This window comes from Aspergillus wentii, assembly GCF_001890725.1.
Source record: "Aspergillus wentii DTO 134E9 unplaced genomic scaffold ASPWEscaffold_1, whole genome shotgun sequence".
Classification (NCBI taxonomy): Eukaryota; Fungi; Ascomycota; class Eurotiomycetes; order Eurotiales; family Aspergillaceae; genus Aspergillus; species Aspergillus wentii.
This window is the reverse complement of record NW_024467832.1, coordinates 4,659,357-4,684,172: the sequence shown is the minus strand read 5'-3', so window position 1 is coordinate 4,684,172 and position 24,816 is coordinate 4,659,357. Positions and strand designations below refer to the sequence as shown.

General features: G+C 48.6%; 8 protein-coding genes across 8 annotated transcripts; 6 read left to right on the top strand and 2 right to left on the bottom strand.

Annotated features, from left to right (window-relative positions):
• Nucleotides 1-430: 430 nt before the first annotated feature.
• Nucleotides 431-4,171, top strand: ASPWEDRAFT_23855 (putative cellular morphogenesis protein (Rax2); the record flags this gene model as incomplete). Its single annotated transcript, XM_040832537.1, has 3 exons — nt 431-1,562; nt 1,619-3,880; nt 3,936-4,171. The coding sequence occupies 3 exons, from the start codon at nt 431-433 to the stop codon at nt 4,169-4,171; spliced, it is 3,630 nt and encodes a 1,209-aa protein (XP_040695471.1).
• Nucleotides 4,172-5,140: 969 nt separating this feature from the next.
• ASPWEDRAFT_48290 (uncharacterized protein) lies at nt 5,141-7,826 on the top strand (the record flags this gene model as incomplete). Its single annotated transcript, XM_040837087.1, has 6 exons — nt 5,141-5,160; nt 5,245-5,273; nt 5,369-5,578; nt 5,681-6,245; nt 6,299-6,942; nt 7,006-7,826. 6 exons carry the CDS (start codon nt 5,141-5,143, stop codon nt 7,824-7,826), a joined length of 2,289 nt encoding a protein of 762 aa, XP_040695470.1.
• Nucleotides 7,827-9,110: 1,284 nt separating this feature from the next.
• Nucleotides 9,111-11,059, top strand: ASPWEDRAFT_167797 (flavin-containing monooxygenase; the record flags this gene model as incomplete). The annotated part of the gene is made up of 4 exons (XM_040830200.1): nt 9,111-9,278; nt 9,331-9,709; nt 9,760-10,325; nt 10,379-11,059. 4 exons carry the CDS (start codon nt 9,111-9,113, stop codon nt 11,057-11,059), a joined length of 1,794 nt encoding a protein of 597 aa, XP_040695469.1.
• Nucleotides 10,752-12,537, bottom strand: ASPWEDRAFT_147749 (8-oxoguanine glycosylase OGG1). The gene is made up of 3 exons (XM_040829533.1): nt 12,417-12,537; nt 11,633-12,363; nt 10,752-11,579 (listed from the first exon to the last, which is right to left on the bottom strand). Exons 1-3 carry the CDS (start codon nt 12,509-12,511, stop codon nt 11,161-11,163), a joined length of 1,245 nt encoding a protein of 414 aa, XP_040695468.1. The 5' UTR covers nt 12,512-12,537; the 3' UTR covers nt 10,752-11,160.
• A 366-nt stretch (nt 12,538-12,903) lies between these two features.
• ASPWEDRAFT_99650 (splicing factor u2af large subunit) lies at nt 12,904-14,869 on the top strand (the record flags this gene model as incomplete). Its single annotated transcript, XM_040839679.1, has 6 exons — nt 12,904-12,931; nt 13,005-13,048; nt 13,103-13,628; nt 13,684-14,288; nt 14,338-14,599; nt 14,649-14,869. The coding sequence occupies 6 exons, from the start codon at nt 12,904-12,906 to the stop codon at nt 14,867-14,869; spliced, it is 1,686 nt and encodes a 561-aa protein (XP_040695467.1).
• Nucleotides 14,870-16,767: 1,898 nt separating this feature from the next.
• Nucleotides 16,768-18,837, bottom strand: gprM. Its single transcript, XM_040834222.1, has 4 exons — nt 18,537-18,837; nt 18,387-18,482; nt 18,038-18,331; nt 16,768-17,990 (listed from the first exon to the last, which is right to left on the bottom strand). Exons 1-4 carry the CDS (start codon nt 18,610-18,612, stop codon nt 16,981-16,983), a joined length of 1,476 nt encoding a protein of 491 aa, XP_040695466.1. The 5' UTR covers nt 18,613-18,837; the 3' UTR covers nt 16,768-16,980.
• A 2,277-nt stretch (nt 18,838-21,114) lies between these two features.
• Nucleotides 21,115-21,516, top strand: ASPWEDRAFT_35397 (uncharacterized protein). Its single transcript, XM_040834221.1, has one exon. The coding sequence runs from the start codon at nt 21,167-21,169 to the stop codon at nt 21,446-21,448; it is 282 nt and encodes a 93-aa protein (XP_040695465.1). The 5' UTR covers nt 21,115-21,166; the 3' UTR covers nt 21,449-21,516.
• A 2,290-nt stretch (nt 21,517-23,806) lies between these two features.
• Nucleotides 23,807-24,702, top strand: ASPWEDRAFT_102397 (40S ribosomal protein uS15; the record flags this gene model as incomplete). The annotated part of the gene is made up of 4 exons (XM_040827475.1): nt 23,807-24,008; nt 24,077-24,109; nt 24,423-24,452; nt 24,509-24,702. The coding sequence occupies 4 exons, from the start codon at nt 23,807-23,809 to the stop codon at nt 24,700-24,702; spliced, it is 459 nt and encodes a 152-aa protein (XP_040695464.1).
• Nucleotides 24,703-24,816: the final 114 nt, after the last annotated feature.

Genomic DNA, 24,816 nt, shown 5'->3' with positions numbered 1-24,816 from the left:
ACGACTTCAACCAACACTGAGAGGGAGAAGCCCTCCGACCTGGACAAACACCACTGGAGCCCCTGCCATGTCACTCTTTCGGCCCATTCAACTTCTTACAGTCATTCGTTAATTCTGTCTATCGTTTTTTGCTTTTCCATTCCTTTCTTTCATTTCTGCTTATGCATTTTTAGACTCCAGTCGTGGAACGTGGAGTCTCTTTCATTCTTTTTCATTTTCTGCTTGGGTTTCCCCTGCCACGTTCCTTAAAGGCCTCTCCTTTTCAAAGTCCCAGCGCGTTCGCTGCGACTTTTGGGCCCCCTCTTATCCAACAACATTATTTTTTCCCTCTAAACAGTCGTTTGATGATTTTATTTGGGCCAGGGCATCTCTAGGCTTTTTTTCTCTCTCCCATATCATTTTTTTTGTCCCGTCGTCGGGCTCCTGAACAATGAGGCTCCCCTCACTGTTAGGGCCTGCGACGGTTATTCTCACGTCGATTTTTCAACCGTCTGCAGCCCAGGAATTGTCGTTTACTTCCGTTTCGAAACCCGACCTTGATCTTTCTTCGTTAGGACGAGTCGCTTTTACCGGAAATTTTGATGCGGTTTCGATTTATTCTTACACCAACCAGTCGGAAACGACACTGAACCACAATGGATCTCAATCGATTTTGACACCTCTCCCAAATGGCGTGCTTACGTCGCTCTCGAATGCAGACGCAGAAATTCTCGCCATGTGCCCTTTTACCAACAAGGATGGAAAGTATTCTGGTATCTTTGTGGGCGGAAATTTCACCAATTTGGGTGGGGTCAAGGCTGAGGGCGTGGCTATGTTTAATCTGAACTCGAACGAAGTCACTGCCTTGCCTGGAATCAACGGATCCGTTTCAGCTTTGCTATGCGACCAGGATACAAACAGTGTTTATGTTGGCGGAGATTTCAACTACAAGAACACAACGAACGCTGTCGCTTGGGTCGATGGTAAGGGCTGGTCGCGTTTGCCTTTTGATGGACTCAATGGACCGGTTACGTCGATTTTGAAGGACGACGACGGTCACATCGTTTTTGGCGGCTCTTTTGATGGCATCGGAAACTCGACATCAACCAAGAAGACCGGACAAGTGATCAACCTCTCGAATGCAACGATTACCTCCGACGCGCTCTCTTCGAAAGATGGATACAGTAGCCCTAAGAATATCATCTGTCAAACCGGTGGCGAGGACGGCGAAGGAAAGACGTGGTTGCTCGACGACTATTCCCCCGGATTCTGGCGCGCGGACATGAACTTCACCTATAACCCATCGAGGATTCGTCTCTACAACACCCATTTCGAAGGAAGAGGCACAAAGTCTTTCCTGTTCAGAGCTTTGCCGGACAATGGCATCATGAACCTTACCTACACCGATTCCGACAACAAGAATGTCTCCTGCGACGCTTCATGCCCGCTCTCCGACAACTCCGATGAAGAGTACCGCGAATTCCGTTTTGTGAACAATGTTGGCATGAAGGGTTTCCAATTGGAGGTTCTTGATTGGTACGGACAAGGCGCTGGTCTAAATGGTATTGAAGTCTTCACAGATGGTAAGTATCCAGATTAAGAAATGCTATAGTCTCTTCCCCATGCTGATTGATTCAAGACATCTACGCCTATGCTATCAACGACTTTAATGAGCCGACATGCGCAGAATCCAAGTACCCCTCTGAGGCTAAACAGTCTGGCTCGTGGAGTGTTACTGGATCTGGACAGTCCAACTATTTGACCGCCAAAGCTACAGGATCCGATGCGACCAGCACATCTATTGTCTTCGAGCCGGATGTCCAGCAGTCGGGAAACTACAGTGTTCTTCTTTACACCCCTGGTTGCACAGAAGATGGAACCTGCGATGCGCGTGGTATTGTTAACGTGACAGCCACTGTCAGTACCGACGACGATCCCGTCTCCACCGACCTCTACCAGACCAACGACTATGAAAAGTACGATACCATCTATACCGGTCATGTCGATGCTAGCAGCAGTTCTTTCCGTCCTAGCGTGACCTTGACTCCTAAACCTGGCCAAGGTGACATCACCGTGGTGGCCTCGCGGGTCAAATTCCAGTTGATTAAGGCATCGAAGGGAACCAGCGGAGACGGAGACTTGAATGGCCTCTACGATTTTGACCCAACTTCCAAGACCACCAACACCAATTTCACCGAGTCGGTTATCAATGAGGCGGGACTTGAGCTTGACCACGGAGCGTCGATCACGGCCTTGGCAATACATGACAAAGTGATCTACGCTGGAGGCAATTTCTCTAAATCGGGTATCAGCAACATCATGTACTTTGATGATGGTAATGCTACCGCGATGCCCGAAGGAGGCTTGAACGCCCAGGTCGCTTCGATGGCGGTACTCGATGATCTCCTTTATGTCGGAGGCAACTTCACGGATTCGTCTGATGGTGGAAACAGCAATTTGCAAAACGTCGCAGCCTATTCCTTTGATTCTAAAGCTTGGGTGGCACTTGGAGGAGGAGTCAATGGCCCCGTTAGCTCTGTTCTTGAATTCCCCCTCAACGTTTCTACCGAAATCAACGAGACAACCGTTGCCGTGAGTGGTCGCTTTGACGAGTTGCTTGCCTTTGACGACACCCCGGCAGTGCATGCGCCAGGGTTTGCCATTTGGGTTCCCTCCCGGAAGAACTGGCTCCAGAACCTCAATGTTACTCAGTCGGAGTTTGTTGGACAATTGTCGACCTACGCCACAGCTGAAAACACAACTATCATTGCCGGAAACTTTGTTTCTAACGGTCTCGCCGCCGATGGAGCTGTATCGCTAGTTGATGATGTCGAACTGGATCTCCTGCCTTTGCTGAGCAACACGAAAATTAACAGCTCTGGTGGCGGAGTCCTCACTGGCGTGTATGATACCAGCTCGAAGCGTAACCTCACGATCCTTGGAGGCCAGTTCAACATCACTACCAACAACGGGTCTACCGTGGAGAATCTTGCTCTAATTGACGGCAACCACAACATGATCAGCGGACTGGGCGCGGGTGTTGATAGCAACTCCACATTCATGTCCTTACTCGTCTCTAACAACACCCTCTGGGCTGGTGGCAATGTCACTGGTACTGTAAATGGCAATCAGCTGGCGGGATTTGTCGCATACGATTTGAGCAACAGTGAGCTCGTTAAGGAGCAGCCCCCCGCTCTTAACGGAGGCAATGTAACTGTCAACTCTATCGCTAGTCGCCCGAGCTCTGAGGAGATTTACTTCGGAGGTAGCTTCAAATCTGCCGGGAACCTTCCATGCCCCAGTGTTTGCTACTACGACCCGTCTGCCGGCCAATGGAGCCGACCTGGAGTGGATCTCGAAGGCACTGTTCTTTCGCTTAAATGGACTAACAGCCAAAACTTGATGGCTATTGGTGACCTCAAAGTGAATGATGAAAAGACAAAGATTGCAACCTACAACGTCAAGGAGCAGATGTGGACCTCCTTCAAGGGGGCATCTGCCACGGAGATCCCAGGCACAGTCACTGCCTTTACACCCGCCAGTACGGACGTTTCGACTTTCTGGCTCGCTGGACAATCTACCAATGGCTCGAGCTTCATCACTAGCTACGATGGATCTAAATTTGTGCCAGCCGGAGATCTTTTCGACGATGGAACGATCATTCAGGGCCTGGAGGTTATCCCTATCTCCTCAGACCACAAGTCCGATGATTACCTCAACAAGGATCTAATTCTTATTGTCACTGGCCAGCTTGTGATTCCTGATTTTGGCAATGCATCTGCAGCATTGTTTGACGGAATTGACCTGACCCCTTTTATGCTCTCCTCGAAATCCAATGGACAGCCGGGCACTATGTCACGGTTGTTCATGGAAAACCAAAACCCTTACACCCGCGGTGGCAGTAAGTTTCCCATTTATGACCTCACGTGATAACACAGGCTAATGTCTCACATCAGATAACCACCACTCCAACGGGATCGTCGTGTTGATCTCTTTCTGTCTTGCACTCGCCTGCGTTTTCCTCATCGTCATTGCCGGTGTCATCATGAACAAGATCCAGCGCCGTCGCCAGGGCTACATGCCTTCTCCGCAAGCGTATGGAACTGACCGGCCTACGAACATGCAGCGATTGCCTCCAGAGTACCTATTCAATACTCTGAAGCAGCCAAACCCAGGTGCACCCGCAATCTGATGTAAGAACTTGATTGCGCCCACTCGACGATAACTGTTGATCAGTGAAGACAAAAAGTCCTACGACATATACTTTACATTCTAGTTCTGTGTGGTATCTTGAGAACGGCGTTCTTAGGAAGCGACATTTTATACCCTTATTCTTAATGTTTGATTTGCCAGTTTCCCCCTTGGATTTATCGTCCTCTTCGATTCTCTTTGTTTTTTGATATCTTTTTTGATTCAAAAAGCACCTCTTTTTTCGCCATCATTTTCATGTCTGCCGTCTGTTATTTGGCAAGGTTAATACTAGCCGAAGACCAATCATTTTGTGAATACGTCATTTCGTTGGTTGATGTTGGGTTTGTACTATAGTGGTAGTCTGAGTGTGTTTTCTCCGCCACAGTGTCTGTGCGGGGGGATGTCATGTTACCAGCTGGGCGTGTAAATAGCCCGCGCAAGCTCGCGGTAATGACAATAATGCCAATCGAATCTGCTGGATAACTTGTATAAATGGGATGTGGACATAAAATAGACGAACTCAGAATTAGCAATCTCCCGTGACAGACAGAAATATTACGTAGGAATTAACCGATGAGGCTGGAGCGTGTCTGACATCTCCATAAATAAACTCTCTCGGGGCTTTCCCCGCAAGTCCGCATGACTAAGGCTGAAAGACCCCCATCCAATATGAGCGCCCCGAATCCATATTGCCTAGACCTGCTGATGTTCGTTCGTTTCGTTGCTTCGTGATCCTCGTTTTCCGCCCCCCGCTTCGTATTGTCTTCTGGCTTCTTGGCCGCCTCTATTCTTCTTTTCTTCTTATCATCTGTCAGTCAGGATTCCTCATCCCTTTCAGAGATCATCACGTTTCCCCCCCTCCGCATCCCCACAATTTTCTACATCACATACGGAGTACTGAACCCTGGATCGTCATCCCCTATTACGTCTCTCGAATGCGGCTGTTTAGCTACCGTTCTTTTCAGCCGGTATGCGATCACGCACAGGCTGGTGAGTCAGATTGAGATCTTGATTTCTTTCCTCTTCCCCGGCAAGAGCTTTTCGCTAACATGTTTGTGCCCAACCGCATCACAGCTTGACGTGTCGTACTCGAAAGCTCAAATGTAATTCCGTCCACCAAAAACCGTATCATCACAAAGAATTCAGATGGGATTTTATGGTTCTCCCGCAAGACCCGAATACTGACACAGCTTCGCAGGCGACGAGCAGAAACCAGAGTGTACGCAGTGTCGCAAAGGCGGGAGAGAATGCCGCCCAAGCGAAGGCATTGTCTTTCGCCATCAACAAAATGCGTCGATGAATAAAGATCTCGAGGAATCATCACCCGGTCGTGGTAATCTGAGGGGATTTTATTCGTACAAGAATACCTTCGACAAGGATAGTGTTTGGTTGGATATTCCGAAGCACGGTACGAAAATACTATCTTGATTTCTCTCTTTTTGGTGTCGTGTTCGGGTCGGGGTTGGTCGCACAGACAGGTTTGGTTGACATGTGGGTGTCTATACAATAGTGATCTTTGTCGATAATTCGGATCCTTATGCGGAAGACCTTGAGGCTACACTGGGTGAAACGGAAGCTGCTCTTCTTGCTGCGAACGCGCAGAGCCGGGAATGGGAGAGTAATATTCGGAATTCTTCTGTTGATGGTGAGACACATGGGTTGGAGGCTTTGTCAACGGCAGCGGCGAATGATCGTTTCCCGTACCATTCGCTTGGAGACCATCAGTCGCTGGCGACAGATAGTACACCCTTTAGCAACGTCGATATTCCTGCCTCCGTATCGTCTGGTCCATCTCCGATGCCCCCGCGCAGCGCCTTACCCTCGGCAACCTCTCCCATGTCGATTGCATCGACCGGCAACAATAATATCAACTTTCTTCTTAACCCTTCACATTCCCTGTCACCGCCACTTGACCCGGGTATTCCGCGTACCCTCGAACGGAGAAGCTCCTCGTTCACATCCAGATCAGGAGTGTCGCGAAGCACGATTGCAGAGCTGAGAGCGGATGCAAATGCAGAAACAGATCATAAAATTGCTTTTCTTCTGAGGCACTATACAGAGGCACCGGGGCTCTGGTAAGCTTAAGCTCATCTTCAAGTGCACGAAGGCCGCTGATGAGTCATGGCAGGATGGATCTTTTTGACCTAGGAACCTATTTTGCTTCGTATGTCCCCGTAAAGGCGCTTAACAACCCCCTCCTAAAGTATGCTGCTTGTGCATATGCCGGGAAACAACTGGGTCGCGTGAAGGGCGTTAAAGCATCGGTTGGTGGAAACTGCTCCAAGCACGCTTCTATGGAGACATGGCCGGATGAGATAGATTGGTATTGGGAAGGCGCCAAGTATTATGAAAAGGCGATCCAACTTCTGATGAAGGAGCTGCAGCCGGATGAAGGTCCCCCGCCCTTGAGTACACCGGAGGCATTTGGTCAGTGGCAGGCCGCTGAGTTATGTGAGGATGCTGAGAACCCTCGCAAGCGCCGGAGGCGTTTCTCTGATAGTCGATTCTCGAATGGAGTCCACTCGGATGAAGTGCTCGCTGCGGCGGCCATATTATCTGTATATGAATTTCTTGATGCAACTGGCCCGGCGTGGAACCGCCATTTGAGTGGAGTCAAGTCACTTTTAGATGTTGTTCAAGTTGGAATGATGCCTGTTGAGCAGCGATCGTCTCCTGCAGATGCTGGTTTCCAGCCACCCAAGAAGTCTGGACTGTCCAAGGCAAGAAAGGCGACGTTTTGGAACTTTGCTCGACAGGATTATTTGGCAGCCTGTAAGTACACATTGGCATTTCTGATACATCTTTTCCTGGCTCCGCCCGCTGACGTCGTGTTAGTTATTAACGAGACTCACACAAGGCTGAATACCGATGACTTGGTGTTGTGGACAGAAGCCGGCCTTCAAATCGATAATGCTGGTTTCGTGCGTCCTAGCAACATGTACGCAGCTGGTTACCCGGAAGGGGACGATGTGATGAGGGAGGATCTTATCTCCAATGCGCTCATATGGATTCTCTCAAAGATCGTCAATTTCATTAGTGCTGGCGACAATGTTCATTTGAACAACAGTAATTCTATCGACACAGGCCCTCTCGGTGTTTCACAGCAGGTGCTCCTCGAACGGTGGTATCGTCTTGAGGCCGAACTTGATGCCTGGCACAGCGGGCTTCCTGACACATTCCGACCAGTGGCTCGGATTGAGCCGTCACGGCTGCCCAATAAACCTGCAGAGGATGATGACGTCTCATCATTCCCAGAAGTATGGCACAGCATTCCCATGTGTGCAGCAACCATGCAGCATTACCACATGGCACGTATTCTGCTTCTCATTAATAAACCCCACGAGTCAACCAGTAGACGAAGTACAATCACGAACCGACTTAACTCATACCGCTCGATTGAGAGTGAAATCCGCTTTCACAGCCGTGAGATCTTGGGCATTTCCATGTCCCGTCCTGATGGCACGGTCCGCATCCACGCACTTCAGCCGTTGTTTGTCAGTGGTCAATGTCTCACTGAGCCCCATGAACGACGGATGATTATTCGGCTGCTGCGGGGCATCGAGTCTGATCTTGGTTGGGCCACTGAGTATCGTGTCATGCAGTTGCTTCGGGAGTGGGGATGGGACGAAGACCCTGCTGCCCTGGGTGTTTGTTAAGCGAGGTTCAGCCCTATGGACATGAACGTAGTTCTTCACATTCTCGGGAATCTCGATTGCCTTGGATTGCTTTATCCATATGAAGGGATAGCAATGCCATGCATTTCGACGACTCTGACTGGAATGGGATAGACTAATGATACTAGGTGGGCTATCCTGTCTTTCTGTCAGAGATGAGCGACAAGGCTGACCGACCCCTCCAGAGAATTAGTACCCTAATTATTTCTTTGCATTAGCGATGGCGCATTCGAGGGTGGTCATGACGTTTATGATGTAAAATAAAGAATTTGTTCATTTCTCGCGATGGACGAATCCAAGGGATTAACATGTCCAGTGTAAATAATCCATAATCTGCCTGCATTTACATGAGTAAATTTCCAGCGATCAATTCTGCGAGCCCGGAGCCCCTGCTTTTTATTAGACACGACAATTAAGGGATTTCCCCATTATTCAGAATCTGCAGAGGAACAGCGATCTTCGGCTGAGTTGCCTGTCCTCCATCGACGTTGCACCTCTGTGACTGAAAGTCTGCCGGTATCCACTGCTTCCTCCTTTCTTTCCTTCTCTCCGGCCTCTTGCTGGCTGGATTACCATCGCATGATGTGTAACGAACCACTTGCCCGCATTGACTGTCGGGGATCGACGTGTGATGGTGCTGATGATCAGTCCAAGGGAGAGGGGGAACAGGATGCAGCCCTTCTAATTCCACCCTCAACATTTCCTTGCCAATCTGGGAACTGTCGATCATATTTGCCTGATGCTACGGTACCTTGCCAATCACGAAAACCTAGCTACATCCACTCATCATCACTAAGAAATTCAAACCCTTCATCCCACAATATTATTGAATTCTCGAGCCATGATCCCCACTACCAAGAACCTGGGGAAACCGAATCTTTCCGCCCCGGGAAGGTTATCCGAGCCCCAATATTCCCCCCGCGCAGACACAGTCTCCCTGCATGGCCAAGTTGTGCCTTGTTTTCCTTTTTTTCTTGGTGATGTTCAAAGTCGATAAAGGTTTCCTTTTTGGCTCTTCAGTGAGCTGTTCAGCCTTTCTTATCGCGCTTATCTCGATTAACCATGGGGAAACTATGGCGAGCAGGCCTTTTATCCAAATAAGGCATATTTTAGCTCAGTCTGAATGGAAACAGGACTGCTCAAGTCAGATACCAGACGCGGGCGGATGGATGGGCTGGCCTATTTATTTGGCCACGAGATTGCTCATGGCTATTTCGTCGCTCTATACGACAAAAATCAACCTGGATAATATTAAGCCATAATACAATGTCTGTTGACATCGACGTGCTGATCATCGGAGCTGGGATCTCCGGGATTGGATTTGCTGTCCAGCTCCAAAAAAAGTATCCTCGGGTGAGCTTCGAGATCTTCGAGAAAGCTGAGGGCTTGGGTGGGACGTGGTGGGTGAATACGTATCCTGGCTGTGGATGTGATGTATGTTTCGACTGGTTTATTGAAGTGAAGAAGTGCTAATACTGTATCGCAGGTAGCATCGCACTTTTATTCATTGTCTTTTGCACTCAACCCCGACTGGAGCAAGAAGTTTGCGCCTCAGTCTGAGATTGCTGCTTACTGTCAAGCTGTGGCAGAGGAGCATGGTATTCCTCGCCATGTCACGTTTAGCTCTACTGTACAAAGCGCTGCATTCGAGGAAACTACCGGTACATGGGTCGTGACTATCCTTGAGCAGCAGACTGGGAGAGTCTACCAGAAGCGATCGAGGGTTCTGATCTCAGCAGTCGGAGCACTTTCTGTGCCTAGAGATTGTGAAATAAAAGGCTCCGAGAGATATACTGGAAAGCTGTTCCATTCTGCTCGGTGGGATCACACACTTGATTGGGCCGGTAAGGATATCGTCGTGATAGGTGGGTGTCTCTCATTGACCTAGCTTTACTGAGACTAACATCGGCTACAGGAAACGGTTGTAGTGCGACTCAGTTCGTACCTGTGTTGAGTGATGGCCCCGGAAAGGCGAAGAATGTTGTACAATTCAGCCGTCAGGCGCATTGGCTCGCTGAACGTCCTAACCCAACATACTCTTCAACTTTCAAATGGACGATGCGCTATGTGCCTCTTGCCATGCGTATGTATCGGTTCTATTTGTACTACCTGATGGAGCGAGATTTTGCTGGATTTGACCTGGCCAATGGAGGTAAAATCCGTGAAGAGCAGAAGAAGATCCAGCTCGATTATTTGCTACGCACGGCCCCGGAGCGATACCACGAAGCATTGATCCCAAAGACCGAGATTGGGTGTAAGCGCAAGGTCATGGATACGGACTACCTGGCCTGCTTGCACCGGGAGAACATGGAGCTTGTCTATTCCGATCCTGTCGCGGAGGTCACAGAGACTGGCGTGAAGACTGAATCAGGACGAGAAGTCCACGCTGATGCTATTATTTTGGCGAATGGTTTTAAGACGCAGCAGGTTCTATATCCGATCGAGATCACAGGCGAGAAGGGCGTCAGTATAACAGAGCACGTATGTACTAGCTAAACCCTCTACTTCTCGACTGGTATTGACTGTGACTATAGTGGGACCAATTCTCCTCCGGGTCAGCACAGGCATACTACGGTACCTGCGTGTCCGAATTCCCCAACCTGTTCATCATGATGGGTCCGAACATCACAACCGGCCATCTGTCTGTCATCTTCTCCACAGAATGCCAGATGAACTTTACTCTCCGAGTCCTAGAACCCGTACTGGACTCACTTTACCCATCTCTTTTATCATCTCTCAATCCCTTCACCAAAGCCATAGACACCGTAGCAGTGACACCATCAGCCGAAGAGCGCGATAACACTTGGATCCAAGCAGCCGCCAGCAAGCTCGTCTGGGCGTCTGGCTGCTCAAACTGGTACGTCGATGCCCGGACAGGCCGGAATACCATGCTCTACCCAGATTGGCAATTCAAGTTCTGGCTGCGGAGTATCTTCTTCCCGCTTTCGAGGGACTTTGTCTTTCGGTCTAGCTCTGTTCGTTTGCCATTGAAGGCAGAGAGTCGCGCGTTGGAGGGTAGGAAGAATGAACTAGCGAAGATTGGTGGTGTTGTTGCTGTTTCTTCTGTTGCTGCTGTAGTTGGATTGATGGTTTTAGGTCCACAGGATAGTAGAGATGTTCGCTCTTATCTTTCTGGACTTTGTGATGTTGGGTTTCGAGCTCAGAAGGAGTTTATGGATGGGTTTGCGAGTCTTCTGTCTCGTTGGGAGTTGTAGGTCTTATGCAGTGAGAAGTCCAGGTTGAATATTATTTACAGTTCAAGTTTAATCTATTCGGGTATTTACAGTCATACAGAAGCGATATTGCACAAATCTGATTAACGACTCTGAAGTCGCTTTGATATCCTCCTCGTTGTCGTCGTCTGCGATGCCTCAATAACAGCCTTTGTCTTTGCCTTTTTCTTATCCTTAACGTCATCTTTCGTGTCCCCTTCGCTCGCAGATCTTTTCACAGCTACTGCAGTAGTGACTTTAGTCTCAACCTTCACATCCTCATCATTCTCCTCTTTAACCTTCACGTCTTTCTCCTCCTTGACCTTAACATCCACCTTCTTAGACGCAGCTAACCTATCCGAGAAGGTCCTCAAGTCGGCCGTAAACAGCACACTATGGGCCCAGCCAGCTTCCTTGCCCCAGAGTTTACGGAAGTGATTACCCACAGCGTCGTATGTCACCTTGTTGAGGGTTTTGCCTGAGCCTTTGCCGAATCTATAGTCTCTTTGTGCGATTTGCCAGACTAGGCCATGTTAGTTTGATGCAGTTGATGTGAGAGAGACTCGGAGAACCTACCGTGCGTGTCTACTGGGACGGATTCTCCCCATCCAAGCCCCATTAAGGATACGCAATCGGCTACCTTGGGCCCAACTCCTTGCAACTCGAGTAGCTTCTCATGAGCCTCCCGGTACCCTTCTCTACCCTCGGGCTTCATTTCACCACCTGGCGCAGCTTCTACCCCGAAAACCGGTGACTCGGGGTTACACAGCCCATTTAGCCAGCCTCCCTCTCGTTCCTTGGCTACCATTACAGCCGTCTGGTAGATATATTTGGCGCGGTAGCCAAACCCTAAACTCCGAAGACGAGACTCGACATCGCCACCGGTCAATGCCTCTGGGGGCGGGAAATCGTGGTAGGGACGTTCGTCGAATGTCGCGATGTGCTGTCCGTAGTTGACGCATAGCTTCTCGACCATTTGCGAGATGCGCGCAATGTTATTGTTACTGCTGCAGATGAAGGAGACGAGCGCTTCCCATGGGTCCTGGCGGAGGATACGAATCCCCGTGAACTGGGAGGCTTTCTTTTTGAAATTGGGGTCGTTGGCGGACCATTGCGAGTAGAGATCGGTTAGGTTCGAAGAGAGGTTGAAGTAGTGTTTTATCAGGTTGAGGAGGGTGTCGTCGATGGCGGACGGTTTGGATGCATGGTGGAGTCTGTAGTATAGATATTCGGGATCTTGTCTTAAAGAGAGTAAGCGACCATGGAGGACGCATCTCCATTCATCGCTGTCAGGTACATTGTACCATCTCGTCGAGGTCAGATTCGAGTGTAGTGTTGGATAGCGGCAGAATCGACTTACCGGAATGACTGCCCACAACGCAGAGTCGTATTGATACATAGTTCGCTAAGACTCACAGGGAGTCTGTGCCATTGCGAAAAGATCTCTTTTGTCATTTTGAGCTCTGAACCACCGAATTAAGAGGACCAATGTCTTCGAAACAATCGGCGACGAACCGTCGGAGATAATATTCTGCCCCTGATTCTGCCACTTTTGGAAGGCGGTGGCGTCTCCGCAAGACACGCGCGCTAGCCGCTTCCAAGCTAGGCGCTGGGCGGCTCTTTCGCCGATCGTCACGACCTGCAAGTTTTCCCTCAGACGCCAGCGCTGGAGCTCTCGTCCTCTCTCCGTCTCCAGAACGAACGCTATCCCATACCATCTCATTTGGGATTAAGATTGATCTATCAGTGTCTTTTGTACCTGAGGATACTAACCCGAGGCTGTTCGTTGACGGTCTCATTTGCCACGCTTTTAAAGGAAAGACTAAAGAAGGTCGCTGGAGCTCAAGATGAACGGCGACACTTACGCTTCGAGAGGTGCGTAACATATGCTCTTACCCCGATTACTAGCTTTCTATCTAGTCGCATATATCTAACCTTTTGATCGCAGACTCTGGTCGCTCGAGAGACTACTACGTGAGTGATAAATTGCCGGTTCAATAACGCGACCCTGCCCGCAAGCCAGCTAACATGTCTTAATACCTCCAGCGGGACGAGCGCCGGGATCGCGGAGACAGAGGAGATCGGAGACGCTCGAGGTCTCCTCACCACAGCTCTAGAGGCTCCCGACGCGATTTCGAGGCGGACTCGTACTCGTCGAGCCGTGACTATCGCGCCAGAGAACGGGAAGACCGCTACTCGAGCAGCCGGAGGGACGATCGAGACTGGGACCGAGGGGATCGCCGACGCAGAGACTATGATGAACGACCATCTCGACGCGAGAGAGACAGAGACTTGTTTGATGAGAGACCCCGGCGAGAAGGCAGAGACAGAGGTGACAGAGGTGATCGCGATCGGGAACGTGGCGACCGCGGCGACCGCGGCGATCGTGATAGAGAGCGCAACCGTGACAGAGGAGAGCGCAGGAGGAGCCCTTCGCCTCCACGAAAGAGGGAACCCACGCCCGACTTGACAGATGTCGCCTCTGTCTTGACCCGGCAACGACGTTTGACGCAGTGGGATATTAAGCCTCCTGGTTATGAGAATGTCACAGCGGAGCAGGCTAAGCTTTCGGGTGGGGTTTTCCATCTTTCGTATAGCTATATCGTTATACTGACTTAGTTTTTTAGGCATGTTCCCCCTTCCTGGAGCGCCTCGACAGCAACCTATGGACCCCAGCCGTCTCCAGGCTTTCATGAGCCAGCCTGGTGGTGGATCTGCGGAAAGCTCGACCCTCAAACCCTCGAATTCTCGCCAGGCGAAGCGTCTGTTCGTATACAACCTGCCATCAAGTGTGACAGGGGAGTCTGTGCTCGCTTTCTTCAATTTGCAGCTTAATGGCCTCAACGTCATTCACAATGTGGACCCCTGTATCTCCGCCCAAGTGTCCGAGGATCGCTCTTTCGCTCTCATGGAGTTCAAGACGCCCAATGACGCTACTGTTGCCCTTGCACTCGATGGTATTGCTATGGAAGAGCATGGTGCGGAGGCTGAGAACGGAGCGCCCAAGGGACTGGAAGTGCGACGACCTAAGGACTACATTGTTCCTGGTGGAGCAGAGCAGGAATACCAGGAAGGAGTGCTTTTGAATGAAGTGCCTGATTCGCCCAACAAGATCTGCGTTTCCAACATTCCCAGCTATATCCCCGAAGAGCCCGTCACAATGCTGCTCAAGTCGTTTGGCGAGCTCAAATCGTTTGTTTTGGTTAAGGATAACTCGACTGAGGAGTCTAGGGTGAGTTTCATATGATACCGAAATCTATACCATGCTGACTGGCTATCAGGGAATTGCATTCTGCGAGTATGCCGACCCTTCGGCAACTAGCATTGCCGTCGAGGGACTTAATGGTATGGAACTGGGTGACAGGCATCTGAAGGTTGTCCGTGCCAGTATTGGAAACACACAGGCCTCTGGTCTCGACATGGGTGTGAACGCTATGTCGATGTTTGCAAAGACAACATCTCAAGATTTAGAGACCAGCCGAGTCCTGCAGCTGTTGAACATGGTGACCCCCGAGGAGCTTATGGACAATGATGACTACGAGGGTATGTCTCTTCCCTAGCATATGCCTCGGCTTGACTAACGCATTGACAGAAATCTGCGACGATGTGCGCGAGGAGTGCTCGAAATACGGACAAATTCTGGACGTGAAGGTGCCTCGCCCATCGGGTGGCAGCAGGCAGTCGTCCGGAGTGGGCAAGATCTTTGTCAAGTTCGACACGGTGGAGTCGACGACCAATGCATTAAAGGCACTTGCCGGAAGGAAGTTTTCTGACCGGACTGTTGTGACGACCTACTTCTCCGAGGTAAGTTGATGGTTCATACGTGTCTATCCAGTTCTAACATTGTCTGCAGGAAAACTTTGACGTCAGCGCATGGTAATTTACGGATGCTTGATGCGATGGCTGCGTTTTCGACTGGTTATATTTTATTCCCCTTTGCCTGTTATCTACTGGGAAGATGTCTAATTTGGGAACTCCCCCGAAGAAGTCCACTGGGCTGATGTTTGTTTTTTCTCCTTGCCCTGGAAAAATGGAGCGAGATTGTTGTGAATGTAACATAGCGGAAAGATAGTAACATGAAGTTTGGTCTGATATTGATGTTTACTGGAATGATGCCATCCCCGCATTATCCATCATCAACCATGGAATCAACCACGTAAAAGCAAAGTAAAAAAATCCAATAAATGAGCAAACGAAAAAAGAACACCGTTGAACCCAAATCACATGCAATCCACCCAAACCTTCTGTCACTGTCAATGTCATCTATATCTGACTACCTCGGCTCCTTCAACCGATAATCCTTCAACTTAATGCAAGCCCATCACATCTCACTAGCAAACATCTAGTGCTTATTATAGGTGGTATATAGTCTAGCAAACTATTGCCGTGGGCACGAGTTTGCTTCTTCTGTTTTCCCCATGGGGTAGTGGGAATGGGAGATCTGCGGGGTGTCAGTTCTTGACACTTCACACTATCATGAACATGCTAGTTAGTTAGTCAAATAGATACATGTCAAGAGTATAGCTAAGCCAGTAACAATCAAGCAATTCCAATACTGTGCTACCAATAAGACTACATAGGTTATGCCAATATTCTCAATTATCAGTCTTGTATACCCCGTATCGAGACTCTGACCACACCCTCTCCCATACATACACGATAATTCTAAATAGACTATTGGAAGAGAAAAAAAAAAGATCATCACGCCCAGCCACGGCAAATACACCCATCGAATAGATAGACAACAGCTTCGACTCGACCTTCCAAGACGAAGATAAGATCTACATCCTAAACCATGGAAACACACTTTCCCAATCCTTCCAGATCCCGAGCCACAAACCACAAACCACAGGACCAGAACCAGAACCAAACCACAAATCGAGATATGTTTTACAATCCGATGATGATGATGACGATGACGATATTCCTGTCAAACTGTTACATGCATAGTGTCACTACCTTACAACATCTAACTTCAATTCTGTCTCACCTACCCCATTCGTGTCTCGGCAGTTCCAGAAGGTCTCATTACAAAACGCACCTTCTTAAAACGGCTGGGAGATTTGAGTTTGGCGTTTTTGAGTTTGAGTTTGGCCTGTTGGATGTCGCGTAAGAAATCGGATATAACCTTTAGAGTTTGGATCGCGTGTTGTAATTTACTGTCTAGTTGTATTTGATATCTATCCATTTGAATTGAATTGGATTGTAGTACTAGCTAGTAAATTGGAGTATTTGGAATGGTTGTTAGATTGATAGATAATTATTTGATAATGTCGAGGCTGAATAGGCAGACTAGATTCTAGACTGTAATATCTAGGCGAGAATTCAGGACTAAAATGCCTGCAATACTGAATACGGTACAATACACAAATACAGACCCACACCTCCAGCGAAACGTCAAAACATCCCACTTTGACACTTTCTGGTACCGACACGACTGCCTAAAGCCGTTGGATCAATTCTCCATCTCCATACCTCATTCATCTCAGCTGCCTAGTGTTCAGTGTTCAATAAACCCGAGGTTCAGATTTGGCTCTATTGCTATATCTTACAAGGTTCTTGCATAAGTTTAAATTCAAATCTTCCATTATTGAACAGTTTGCTTTTTTTTTTTTTTTTCTATCCCAAAAGGTACTGTAGCGGCATAGATCAGCATTACATGTACATCACAGTAGTTCAATGCAACTAACTCCCCTTCCCCTCTTTTTTTGACCCATTTGAACAGTAGAACTGGATCCCGAGCCCCCAACCGACCAACGACCAAAAAATAAGAACAAAACTCCAACCAGCAATGTGGGAAATCCAAACACCAATATAGTTAGGGTATACAGGTCGTGCATCGTCCAGATGCGCCGTGGAAATGTACAGTTTTTTTCAACACCGCAAAGCGCAATAAATAATAAAGCAGAAAATCATCATAGTCATTATGCACCACTAGGATCCCGAGAATGGCTCGGGGCAAATGTGGATTTCGGGTCCCAGTCTCGACCTTGTGGACTGGCTGGCAGTGGCCGTGAGAAACTCATAGGTGGCCGAGAGTATTTAGCATCTCGTCCATAGTGCTCGCTAGTAGTAGGGCTAGCTTTCAGTATCGGACTCGGTGCTCTCACTACCGGCTCTGGCGTTTTGAGCGATGGTAGTGTTGAGTTGGTAATCATCTCGTATGCTCGAGAATCTGTATAGCGCTCTGGGTCAGCGGAAATAAATTCGCGCTCTTTACCGAATTTTGACCTGAAGAAATCGACCCATCCGACAAACATCGACGGTCGTGCAAAGAGGATAAAATTCCACAGGCCCACGAGTGACAACAGAATGAGAAGGGCTAGAAGCGTGGCTTCATTCGGGCCGAGGACCTCTGCTTTCTTCGCGCAGGCCTTTCTGTCACCTTCAGTGGTAACCAAACATAAGAGCCAAGGGATAGCCTTTTTGACGTTTGCCTCGTTAGGCGTCACAGCATTGTCCAATTTGATGAAAACAACAGCAAAGAAGATGACGTTTCCGATGATAATCAAGACAAGTGCCACGCCCCTCCATTGGAGCTGGAGGACCCGCCGGATGCGCTTGTATGCTTGACGTGCGGTGACGGTAGTGATGCTGGCCGAGTATGAAGGCAGGCCTGAGCTGTTGGTCGTGGTGTCATTGTCGAAAAGAGACCGGACATATACATGGATACAGTATGCCATTGTAACTACCTGGAGGACCAGGGCAGCAACAGCAAATACAGTGATGGGGATCCAGTAAGCCTGTAAGCCGTGGTCGATATTAATATGGCAAGTCCCTCCAAATCGGAAGGATACGCCGGTATAAATGAGCATCAAAGTGGTTCCAAGGGCAGGAATTCCCCAACCGCAGAGGAAAGCTCCCCACATGAACTTGGGGCCCAGCATGACTTCCCAGCAAACCTGGAGATGAAAGGCAACTGTACGAATGAAACCTAACTCTAGTCAGTGACGTTCAAAATAGCAATGAAAGTAAACATACTCCATATTATAACAATCCATCCTCCAAATAAAAGTAGAGAGCCGGTAAAAGCGCATGATAGATCAGAATACATGTCATTGGGGGTAATATCGTTGTGGCATTGCTCTGGTTTTGCGCCGAGGGGAATGATAAATGCAAGCTCCATGAAGCAGATACCAAGAGTAAAGCAGATATTCAGGTAGTGACGGTGAGTCCATTTGGCCGGAAGCACGGCGTAGGATAATAATAGGAAGATACAAAGAGGTAAGATGGCCACGCTGGTCCAGCCCGCGACTTCGGTTTTGGGAATTACATCTGAAGAGACAAGATCGGTTAGAAGACTTCAATGGCATATAAGGGGAACACTCACCATCGCCATATATCCATTCACCCAACGGACAAGGCAGACAACAAGAGACCTCACCACCACGTGTCGGAATCTTCTCACAGTATCGACCTTTGATGACTATAAAACGACATTAACCCCATTCGAATAGCAGGACGTATTGGGGAAGCGCACATCCACCGGAAGAAGGGAAGAGACCCTCCTGCAGAAACGGAGTTGGACAGAGCCCATTGAGTGTGCTGTTCGTCATATTGGAAGGTGGTCTGTGAAAGCGATTGAGGCGGCAGGATAATCATATCATTGGGAATTGACCGGATCTCGAGGCTTCGTTCCGTACGATCCAGCGTGTTGGACACCCCGCGCGAGAGGCTCGCAGCCTTATTACCCGGCAGACAGACAGATGGAGTCGAATAGATTATCTCATGCGGAGAAAGAAAGGAATCAATGGGTTCGGGAGGGGAAGGAGGGGAGACGATATAAAATATCACCTAAAGAAGAGGAAGAAGTAGCCGCATCGAGGAAGGGGATCTCGACTCTTTTTACAGAAGAGGACGGTCCGTTCACCCACGAAGAGCCAGAGTCCAGTCTGGCCATGATTGGACTGGGGCATTTAGTCTACGAGACCAAAGAACGTCCAGCCCAAGCTTGGCAGCAGCTGGCACCAGGGGAAAGGCCAGTGGAGATGCAGAGCTACTGCAGGAGAGAGGCGGATCCATGAGGAGCAGACAATACTGTACTGCCTGTATTGTTCCGTATCAGGCCTGCAAGTCGGGGAATCAACGGCTGTAAAAGTACCGAAGGTAGGCGCATCTTGGGTTGGTGGAGCTGTATTTTATGCCAATACCGAATATTACACACGTATATGGAGGATACCTACGTGATACTCCACAAGCATGACTCGGTGGAAACTACAAGTGTGTTTTATTATGAATGGATACGACATTTACTTTGAGGCGAAACATTATTGCGTACTGTTATTGCTATTATTGCCCTGCGCTTATTGCCCTGCTGTATCGATCGAGAGACTCCACAGATAACACAGTAGCATTGGTGAGCATTGACCTTGAGTTCTAATAAACCGATGACGACTCAGCCCACTTGAACCAAGATTACGGACAGCGTACGGACACAAACAACCGGCTGGGTCCGTCTTTAGGGCTCGGCAAATATCCATCAAACCAGGGAGGGGTGATACCGATTACATGAGAATACTCATGGATATCGAGGAAATGCCTGTATCCTCGTGCTGTAACTAAGGCCGACTATTGTTGCAAACCCCATTCACCTGCATAAGTCACTGACAGGGGCTGATCCTGGATGGTTCCAGCCGGATCTTTCTTTCTCTGGACGCCACTAGACTCGCGGATCCACTTGAGGCCCTATTGCTCGCTCTGGTAGGTGGAGGAAAGCGGGGCAGATCCCCGGTTATAGGCAATAGAGTTCGACCGTCTCCTCAGGATAAGCCCAATGGTACTCCAATTGTATTTCCACAGAATGAGTAGAATTTATGTGACAGAGAGTATTATTATAGTAGGCAGCTTACTATAATGCCACTGTTATATGTTACTTCAGATCTGAAAGTAATCTAATTCACGTTGTGTAGGTAGGGAGTAGGTGTTACTATGTATTTCAAATACATAGTGCTGTGCTCCATCTGCGCGGCGGATGGAATGCCGTATTCCGCCGTGTCTGCACGGGAGAATCCGTGGCTTTACAGCCTGTCATGCTGCTTTTGACAGCATCTGCCTATCCCAGTTAGCACTGCCATTGTTCCGTAGTCGAATCTCTGCGAAAAAAAATGACACATTCTAAAGCAGCAGGTAATTTACACTGTAGACACTCACAATCACTATACTTAAATAGGGAAAAGTACTGAGGCTACATACTGGACCAGACAGCAACAGGCGATCGACACTGAACGACGGTTTCCAAGGACTGCTGCAATTAGGGTTTCCATGCAAATGCATTGTTTCTAGGTTCAATCAAGGTTCTCACTACCGAATAAAGAGGCGTCATGTATTCGAAGTTGTCTCAAATCGGATGTCGTATGTCGGGGACACTCGAGCAGACGGAGGAATGACGGGGAATATCGAGAACAGTCTGCCCATGGCATGCGCAATCCTTGCACGCACTTCTTTTACGCACTTCTTTTACTCCGAGGGCAAATGCATTCGAGCAAAGACCAGCTTGACAAATACTGGGCGAACTTGATTTTCGCAGGTTGATGTGCACGTGGGGAATTTCTAAATATGGACTTAGGGTACGTATGCCGTCCGCCATAACCTTGGTCTTCGACTGAATCCAGAGTAACAGCACTACAAGATGGTCTATTCTTCTCCCATTCAATCATCATTCCCTCAAGTGTCGATTCTAGTCAAAATGACTCGTCTCACATAATGTCGAGTGCTCGGCATAGTATACACTGCCACAGCCAACCACAACGCTGCACAGCAGCAAAATCCAACGATTGGCTCTAATCCTGGCACTGTCTCCGTGAAATTCTCGTTTTATCCTGGTATTTTCCCGGCATCCTTGATTCTGATTCTGATTTGAAAAACGCGGTGGTTCGTATTCTTATGCAGGTTATCCGAACATGCAAGGAACCGTACATACGGCGTTGTAGGTGGCAACACAGTTGAGCCTGTTGAGATGGATTCTTCATTGTTGAAATGATCGCCACGTTCTTGTTTTAGTCTAATCACGCCGTAAAAGATCATCAAATAGTATGACAGGTGATGCATCATATATCGAGGCCAAATTGCTGCTGTTGGGGGGCGGCGGCGTTGATTGGCTGGCGTCCCAACATGACAGGTGACCCCGAATTCCTGGTTGTTCATCACTTCATCTCATTATCGCAGCTGTATCTTTGGTCGATCGTCACTTTCATCGTCTTTCAGATCACATCCATCTCGGACTCCAAGTCTCCAACCAGCTCCTGCTTCTTGGTATCTGACGGTGATGGATCTGCGCAAGGTCCAATCTGTGTCCAGTGGGCGCATTGCCGATATGATACATCACACTGCGCGTGGGGACTCGACATTGCACCCCCCACGATGCTAGCATCTGAATTTGACGCCCATGTCTAAAGGCTTGTTTCCTCTTCGTTAATCCTCACCGATTCTTTCTTTCTTTTCTTTTTCTGTTACACGAGGATGTCATGCAAGTTGTAACCCTTGTCTAGGCTGTGTCTTTCCGTGGAAGGTTGTTCGCCCTGCCCCGTGAAAAAAGATCGACTCCTACCGCTTATTCTGCATCTTTGTTTCTCCCACACCCTGGCCACACGATGCAACTGCTTTATCTTTGCCCTCTCGGGATTCATTGTCTTGCATCCTGGCCCTCTTCAGTGGTTGCTTTCAGGATTGAACTAGACGGGGAAGCTAAGATCCGTCTGCATCATGCGAGTCTATTCATCATTCCGCCCTCTATGGCGATCTCTTGTTTCTCGGGTTGCCTAGAATCGCGCCTAAACCGTGTACAGGGAATTCTCCCTCGAGTTAGTCCCTCGTGCGTCGTGGATTACAGAATGTTACTGCTGTCATCCTGGCTTCCATGTGCTTTTCAATTGGCGCTATTCCAACCATTATCTCACTAATAGGGGATTGTCTTGGATCTCGCCTAAATACTAATTATTCGACCAAGATACGGAATATGCCATTTCCTAAGTGCACTAACGATCCACAGCCCCGGTTGCTTTCTCAATTCTCTACTGAACTATACGAGCATGGAACAAAAAAGCAGCCGGCTTGAAAAAAAAGGTTAAAGAGAAGCTTTTACTCTATTTCACTATTCAGAATTCAACTGTGACACAACCAGCCTCGAAAACCCAGGAAGCTGGAGCATAGCTTGCTCATCTGTATACAACGCTCCACAGCAAGGTCCCGTGGAGGGCGCTTTGTGTTCAAAAAGCGGTGTGATGATGCTGTCGTCTTTGATGACTCTTCTAGTTGTTCCCATGACATCCTGCTCGAGGAACTACTTCTTTCACACCGAATCGATATCAAAGACGTTGATTATGCATAGTTGAAAACAACAAGTCGATGCACAACCCCTGTTGCTGTGCTTGACTCTTTACCCACCCTCATGCTCATGCTCATTTCAATCCTAACCAGGGAAGAGCGCAGACATTGCCATGATATCCAGATGCTGGGATGTGCTGTGCAACTGATCTCCACAGGTACCTGAAGATGGGCACGCGTTCTTCCTAGACCCTGGTCTCTATGTCAATCCAGACAAGGAATAGCCGTAATTACCTACCACTAGTGACATAACCGCCTGTTCCCTGCCAGGGTCGGGTATACTGGCATCATGTATGCAATCTTCGTCACTAGGTTTCCTATCTCCTCGAACAGTTCACTTCGACGTCTTTCTTCCGTCTGAGAAAATACCTCAATTCATCATCTGCCAAGACGTAATGGACTTGTTGGATGGATTGACGCCCCTGCTGCGAGGTACATCGGGATTTGCCTAAGCGCTTGAATGCGCTGATGCAGAGGTTCTCATGATCATCTACATGACCTTAACCTGTAAGTTGTCACGAACATGCTATCGTACCAGGAATAGCAGCTATCTCGCACATAAACACATGGTCTAGACCGTGAATTCACATCACTCAGGCACGAAATCAGAGCTAGGTACGGTGTAGAAGTACGACCCGAGGCGTTCCAAGGAATCGAACATGTTCTTGACAGCTCAATCTACAGGTCGATACGCATTACAAGGATACGAAAGAGAACCATTATCTCAATCATCAACAAAGTCAGATTCAATTCAAAACTCCTAGGCAATATAGACCCAAAAATAGCCATCACTATCAACAATCCAACAACATCAGAGCCCAGGTATATCTAGATCTCTTTCCAACAAGTCAGCAAGATTGCAAAGCAAATATTGGAGAAAAGAATTTCAATGTAATGAATGGGTATCAGAAGTCCATTTAGATCATCGAAATAACACCACGAGGATGCTACTTCTGACATAAGAGGTACCAGAAAAAATAAAAGTTGGGAGTTATCATCATTTTAAGCGTTGCGAAAACACTCAAGGCAGAGGGGAGATGCGAAAGCTGAGCAAAATAGACTAACCTTGTAATGAGATTTCCAACCAATTGATATCAATCACTGAGTTAGTTGAGATAGTCAACTGCTTGATAGCAGTAGCGATGAACCAGCATCATAAAGCCAACATCAGGCAGAGAATTGCTATTCTCGTTCAATCGTCGTGGCAGCAGAAATAATTGCAAGAGAGAAAATCTCCCGCCAAACAGCGCGGAAAAAATCAAACTTAAGCGAATCCCGCCAACCACGTGACCCACACTCCACTTTCGCTTCCCGCTCCCATTTCCATTTTCTATCTGGAGGGCAGAAAAAAACTTCTTGAACTTCAATCCAACACAACTCACGTCGACATCCCCAGTTCACCACCACCCCCTCCGACAATAATTCAAGATGGGTCGTCTTCACAGCAAGGGCAAGGGTATCGCCTCCTCGGCCATCCCCTACTCTCGTTCCACCCCCGCGTGGCTCAAGACCACCCCCGACCAGGTCGTTGACCAGATCTGCAAGCTCGCCAAGAAGGGTGCTACCCCCTCTCAGATCGGTGTTGTCCTCCGTGACTCCCACGGTGTTGCCCAGGTCAAGGTTGTTACTGGTATGTGATTGGAAATGCAATCTGGAAGTTATCGCGCGGAAGTCAGTCAGGCTAACAGTTTTGAACAGGTAACAAGATCCTCCGTATCTTGAAGTCTTCCGGTATGATTCACTCCCCTACGATCCCCTCAATGGGATGAGCGAGAAAATGCAACGAGAACGAATTGCGACTGTTTGACAATGCTGGATGAGGGAATTGGATGGACAACCATAATGGGTGAAATCATATGGGATAGAACACCAAGGACATTCTCCAGCATACACGGACAGTTTGCAGTCTCTGATTTGATTGCTTTGATCCTCATACCCAAAAGGAACTGTTGCAGAAATGCGCAGTCTCCTAACATGTATATGAAAATATACATCTTATGCCTCTGTTTGGTCAATCGGCTGACGGAGTGATTTTTTCAATGAGCAGGCCTTGCTCCTGAGCTCCCCGAGGACTGTAAGTACAATGGATTTTCCTTACGCCATGAATGCAGGAAACTAATTTAATGCTAGTGTACTTCTTGATCAAGAAGGCCGTCGCCGTCCGCAAGCACCTTGAGCGCAACCGCAAGGACAAGGACAGCAAGTTCCGTCTCATTCTCATCGAGTCCCGTATCCACCGTCTGTCCCGCTACTACAAGTCGGTCGGTGTCCTCCCTCCCACCTGGAGATACGAGAGCGCCACCGCCTCCACCCTCGTCGCATAAGCGGGTCGCCCTTGATCTGATCTTGTTGGTGGATGGTTGTTGGATTCGGTTTCGTTTTCGTTCGATCCTAGGCCAAGGAACAATGTGTCTCGCCTTATCTTGAAAACAGGGGGT

What these genes read in the sequence shown, in the direction of transcription:
- ASPWEDRAFT_35397 (XM_040834221.1), top strand. Translation starts at nt 21,167, where the DNA reads ATGACAGGTGACCCCGAATTCCTGGTTGTTCATCACTTCATCTCATTA.
- ASPWEDRAFT_147749 (XM_040829533.1), bottom strand. Translation starts at nt 12,511, where the DNA reads ATGACAAAAGAGATCTTTTCGCAATGGCACAGACTCCCTGTGAGTCTT. An exon ending in CGTTGTGGGCAGTCATTCCG is followed by an intron (nt 12,364 to 12,416) that starts GTAAGTCGATTC and finishes GACCTCGACGAG; the next exon opens with ATGGTACAATGTACCTGACA. An exon ending in CGTCCCAGTAGACACGCACG is followed by an intron (nt 11,580 to 11,632) that starts GTAGGTTCTCCG and finishes AACATGGCCTAG; the next exon opens with TCTGGCAAATCGCACAAAGA.
- gprM (XM_040834222.1), bottom strand. Translation starts at nt 18,612, where the DNA reads ATGACGAACAGCACACTCAATGGGCTCTGTCCAACTCCGTTTCTGCAG. An exon ending in TGAATGGATATATGGCGATG is followed by an intron (nt 18,332 to 18,386) that starts GTGAGTGTTCCC and finishes TTGTCTCTTCAG; the next exon opens with ATGTAATTCCCAAAACCGAA. An exon ending in ATGGATTGTTATAATATGGA is followed by an intron (nt 17,991 to 18,037) that starts GTATGTTTACTT and finishes GACTAGAGTTAG; the next exon opens with GTTTCATTCGTACAGTTGCC.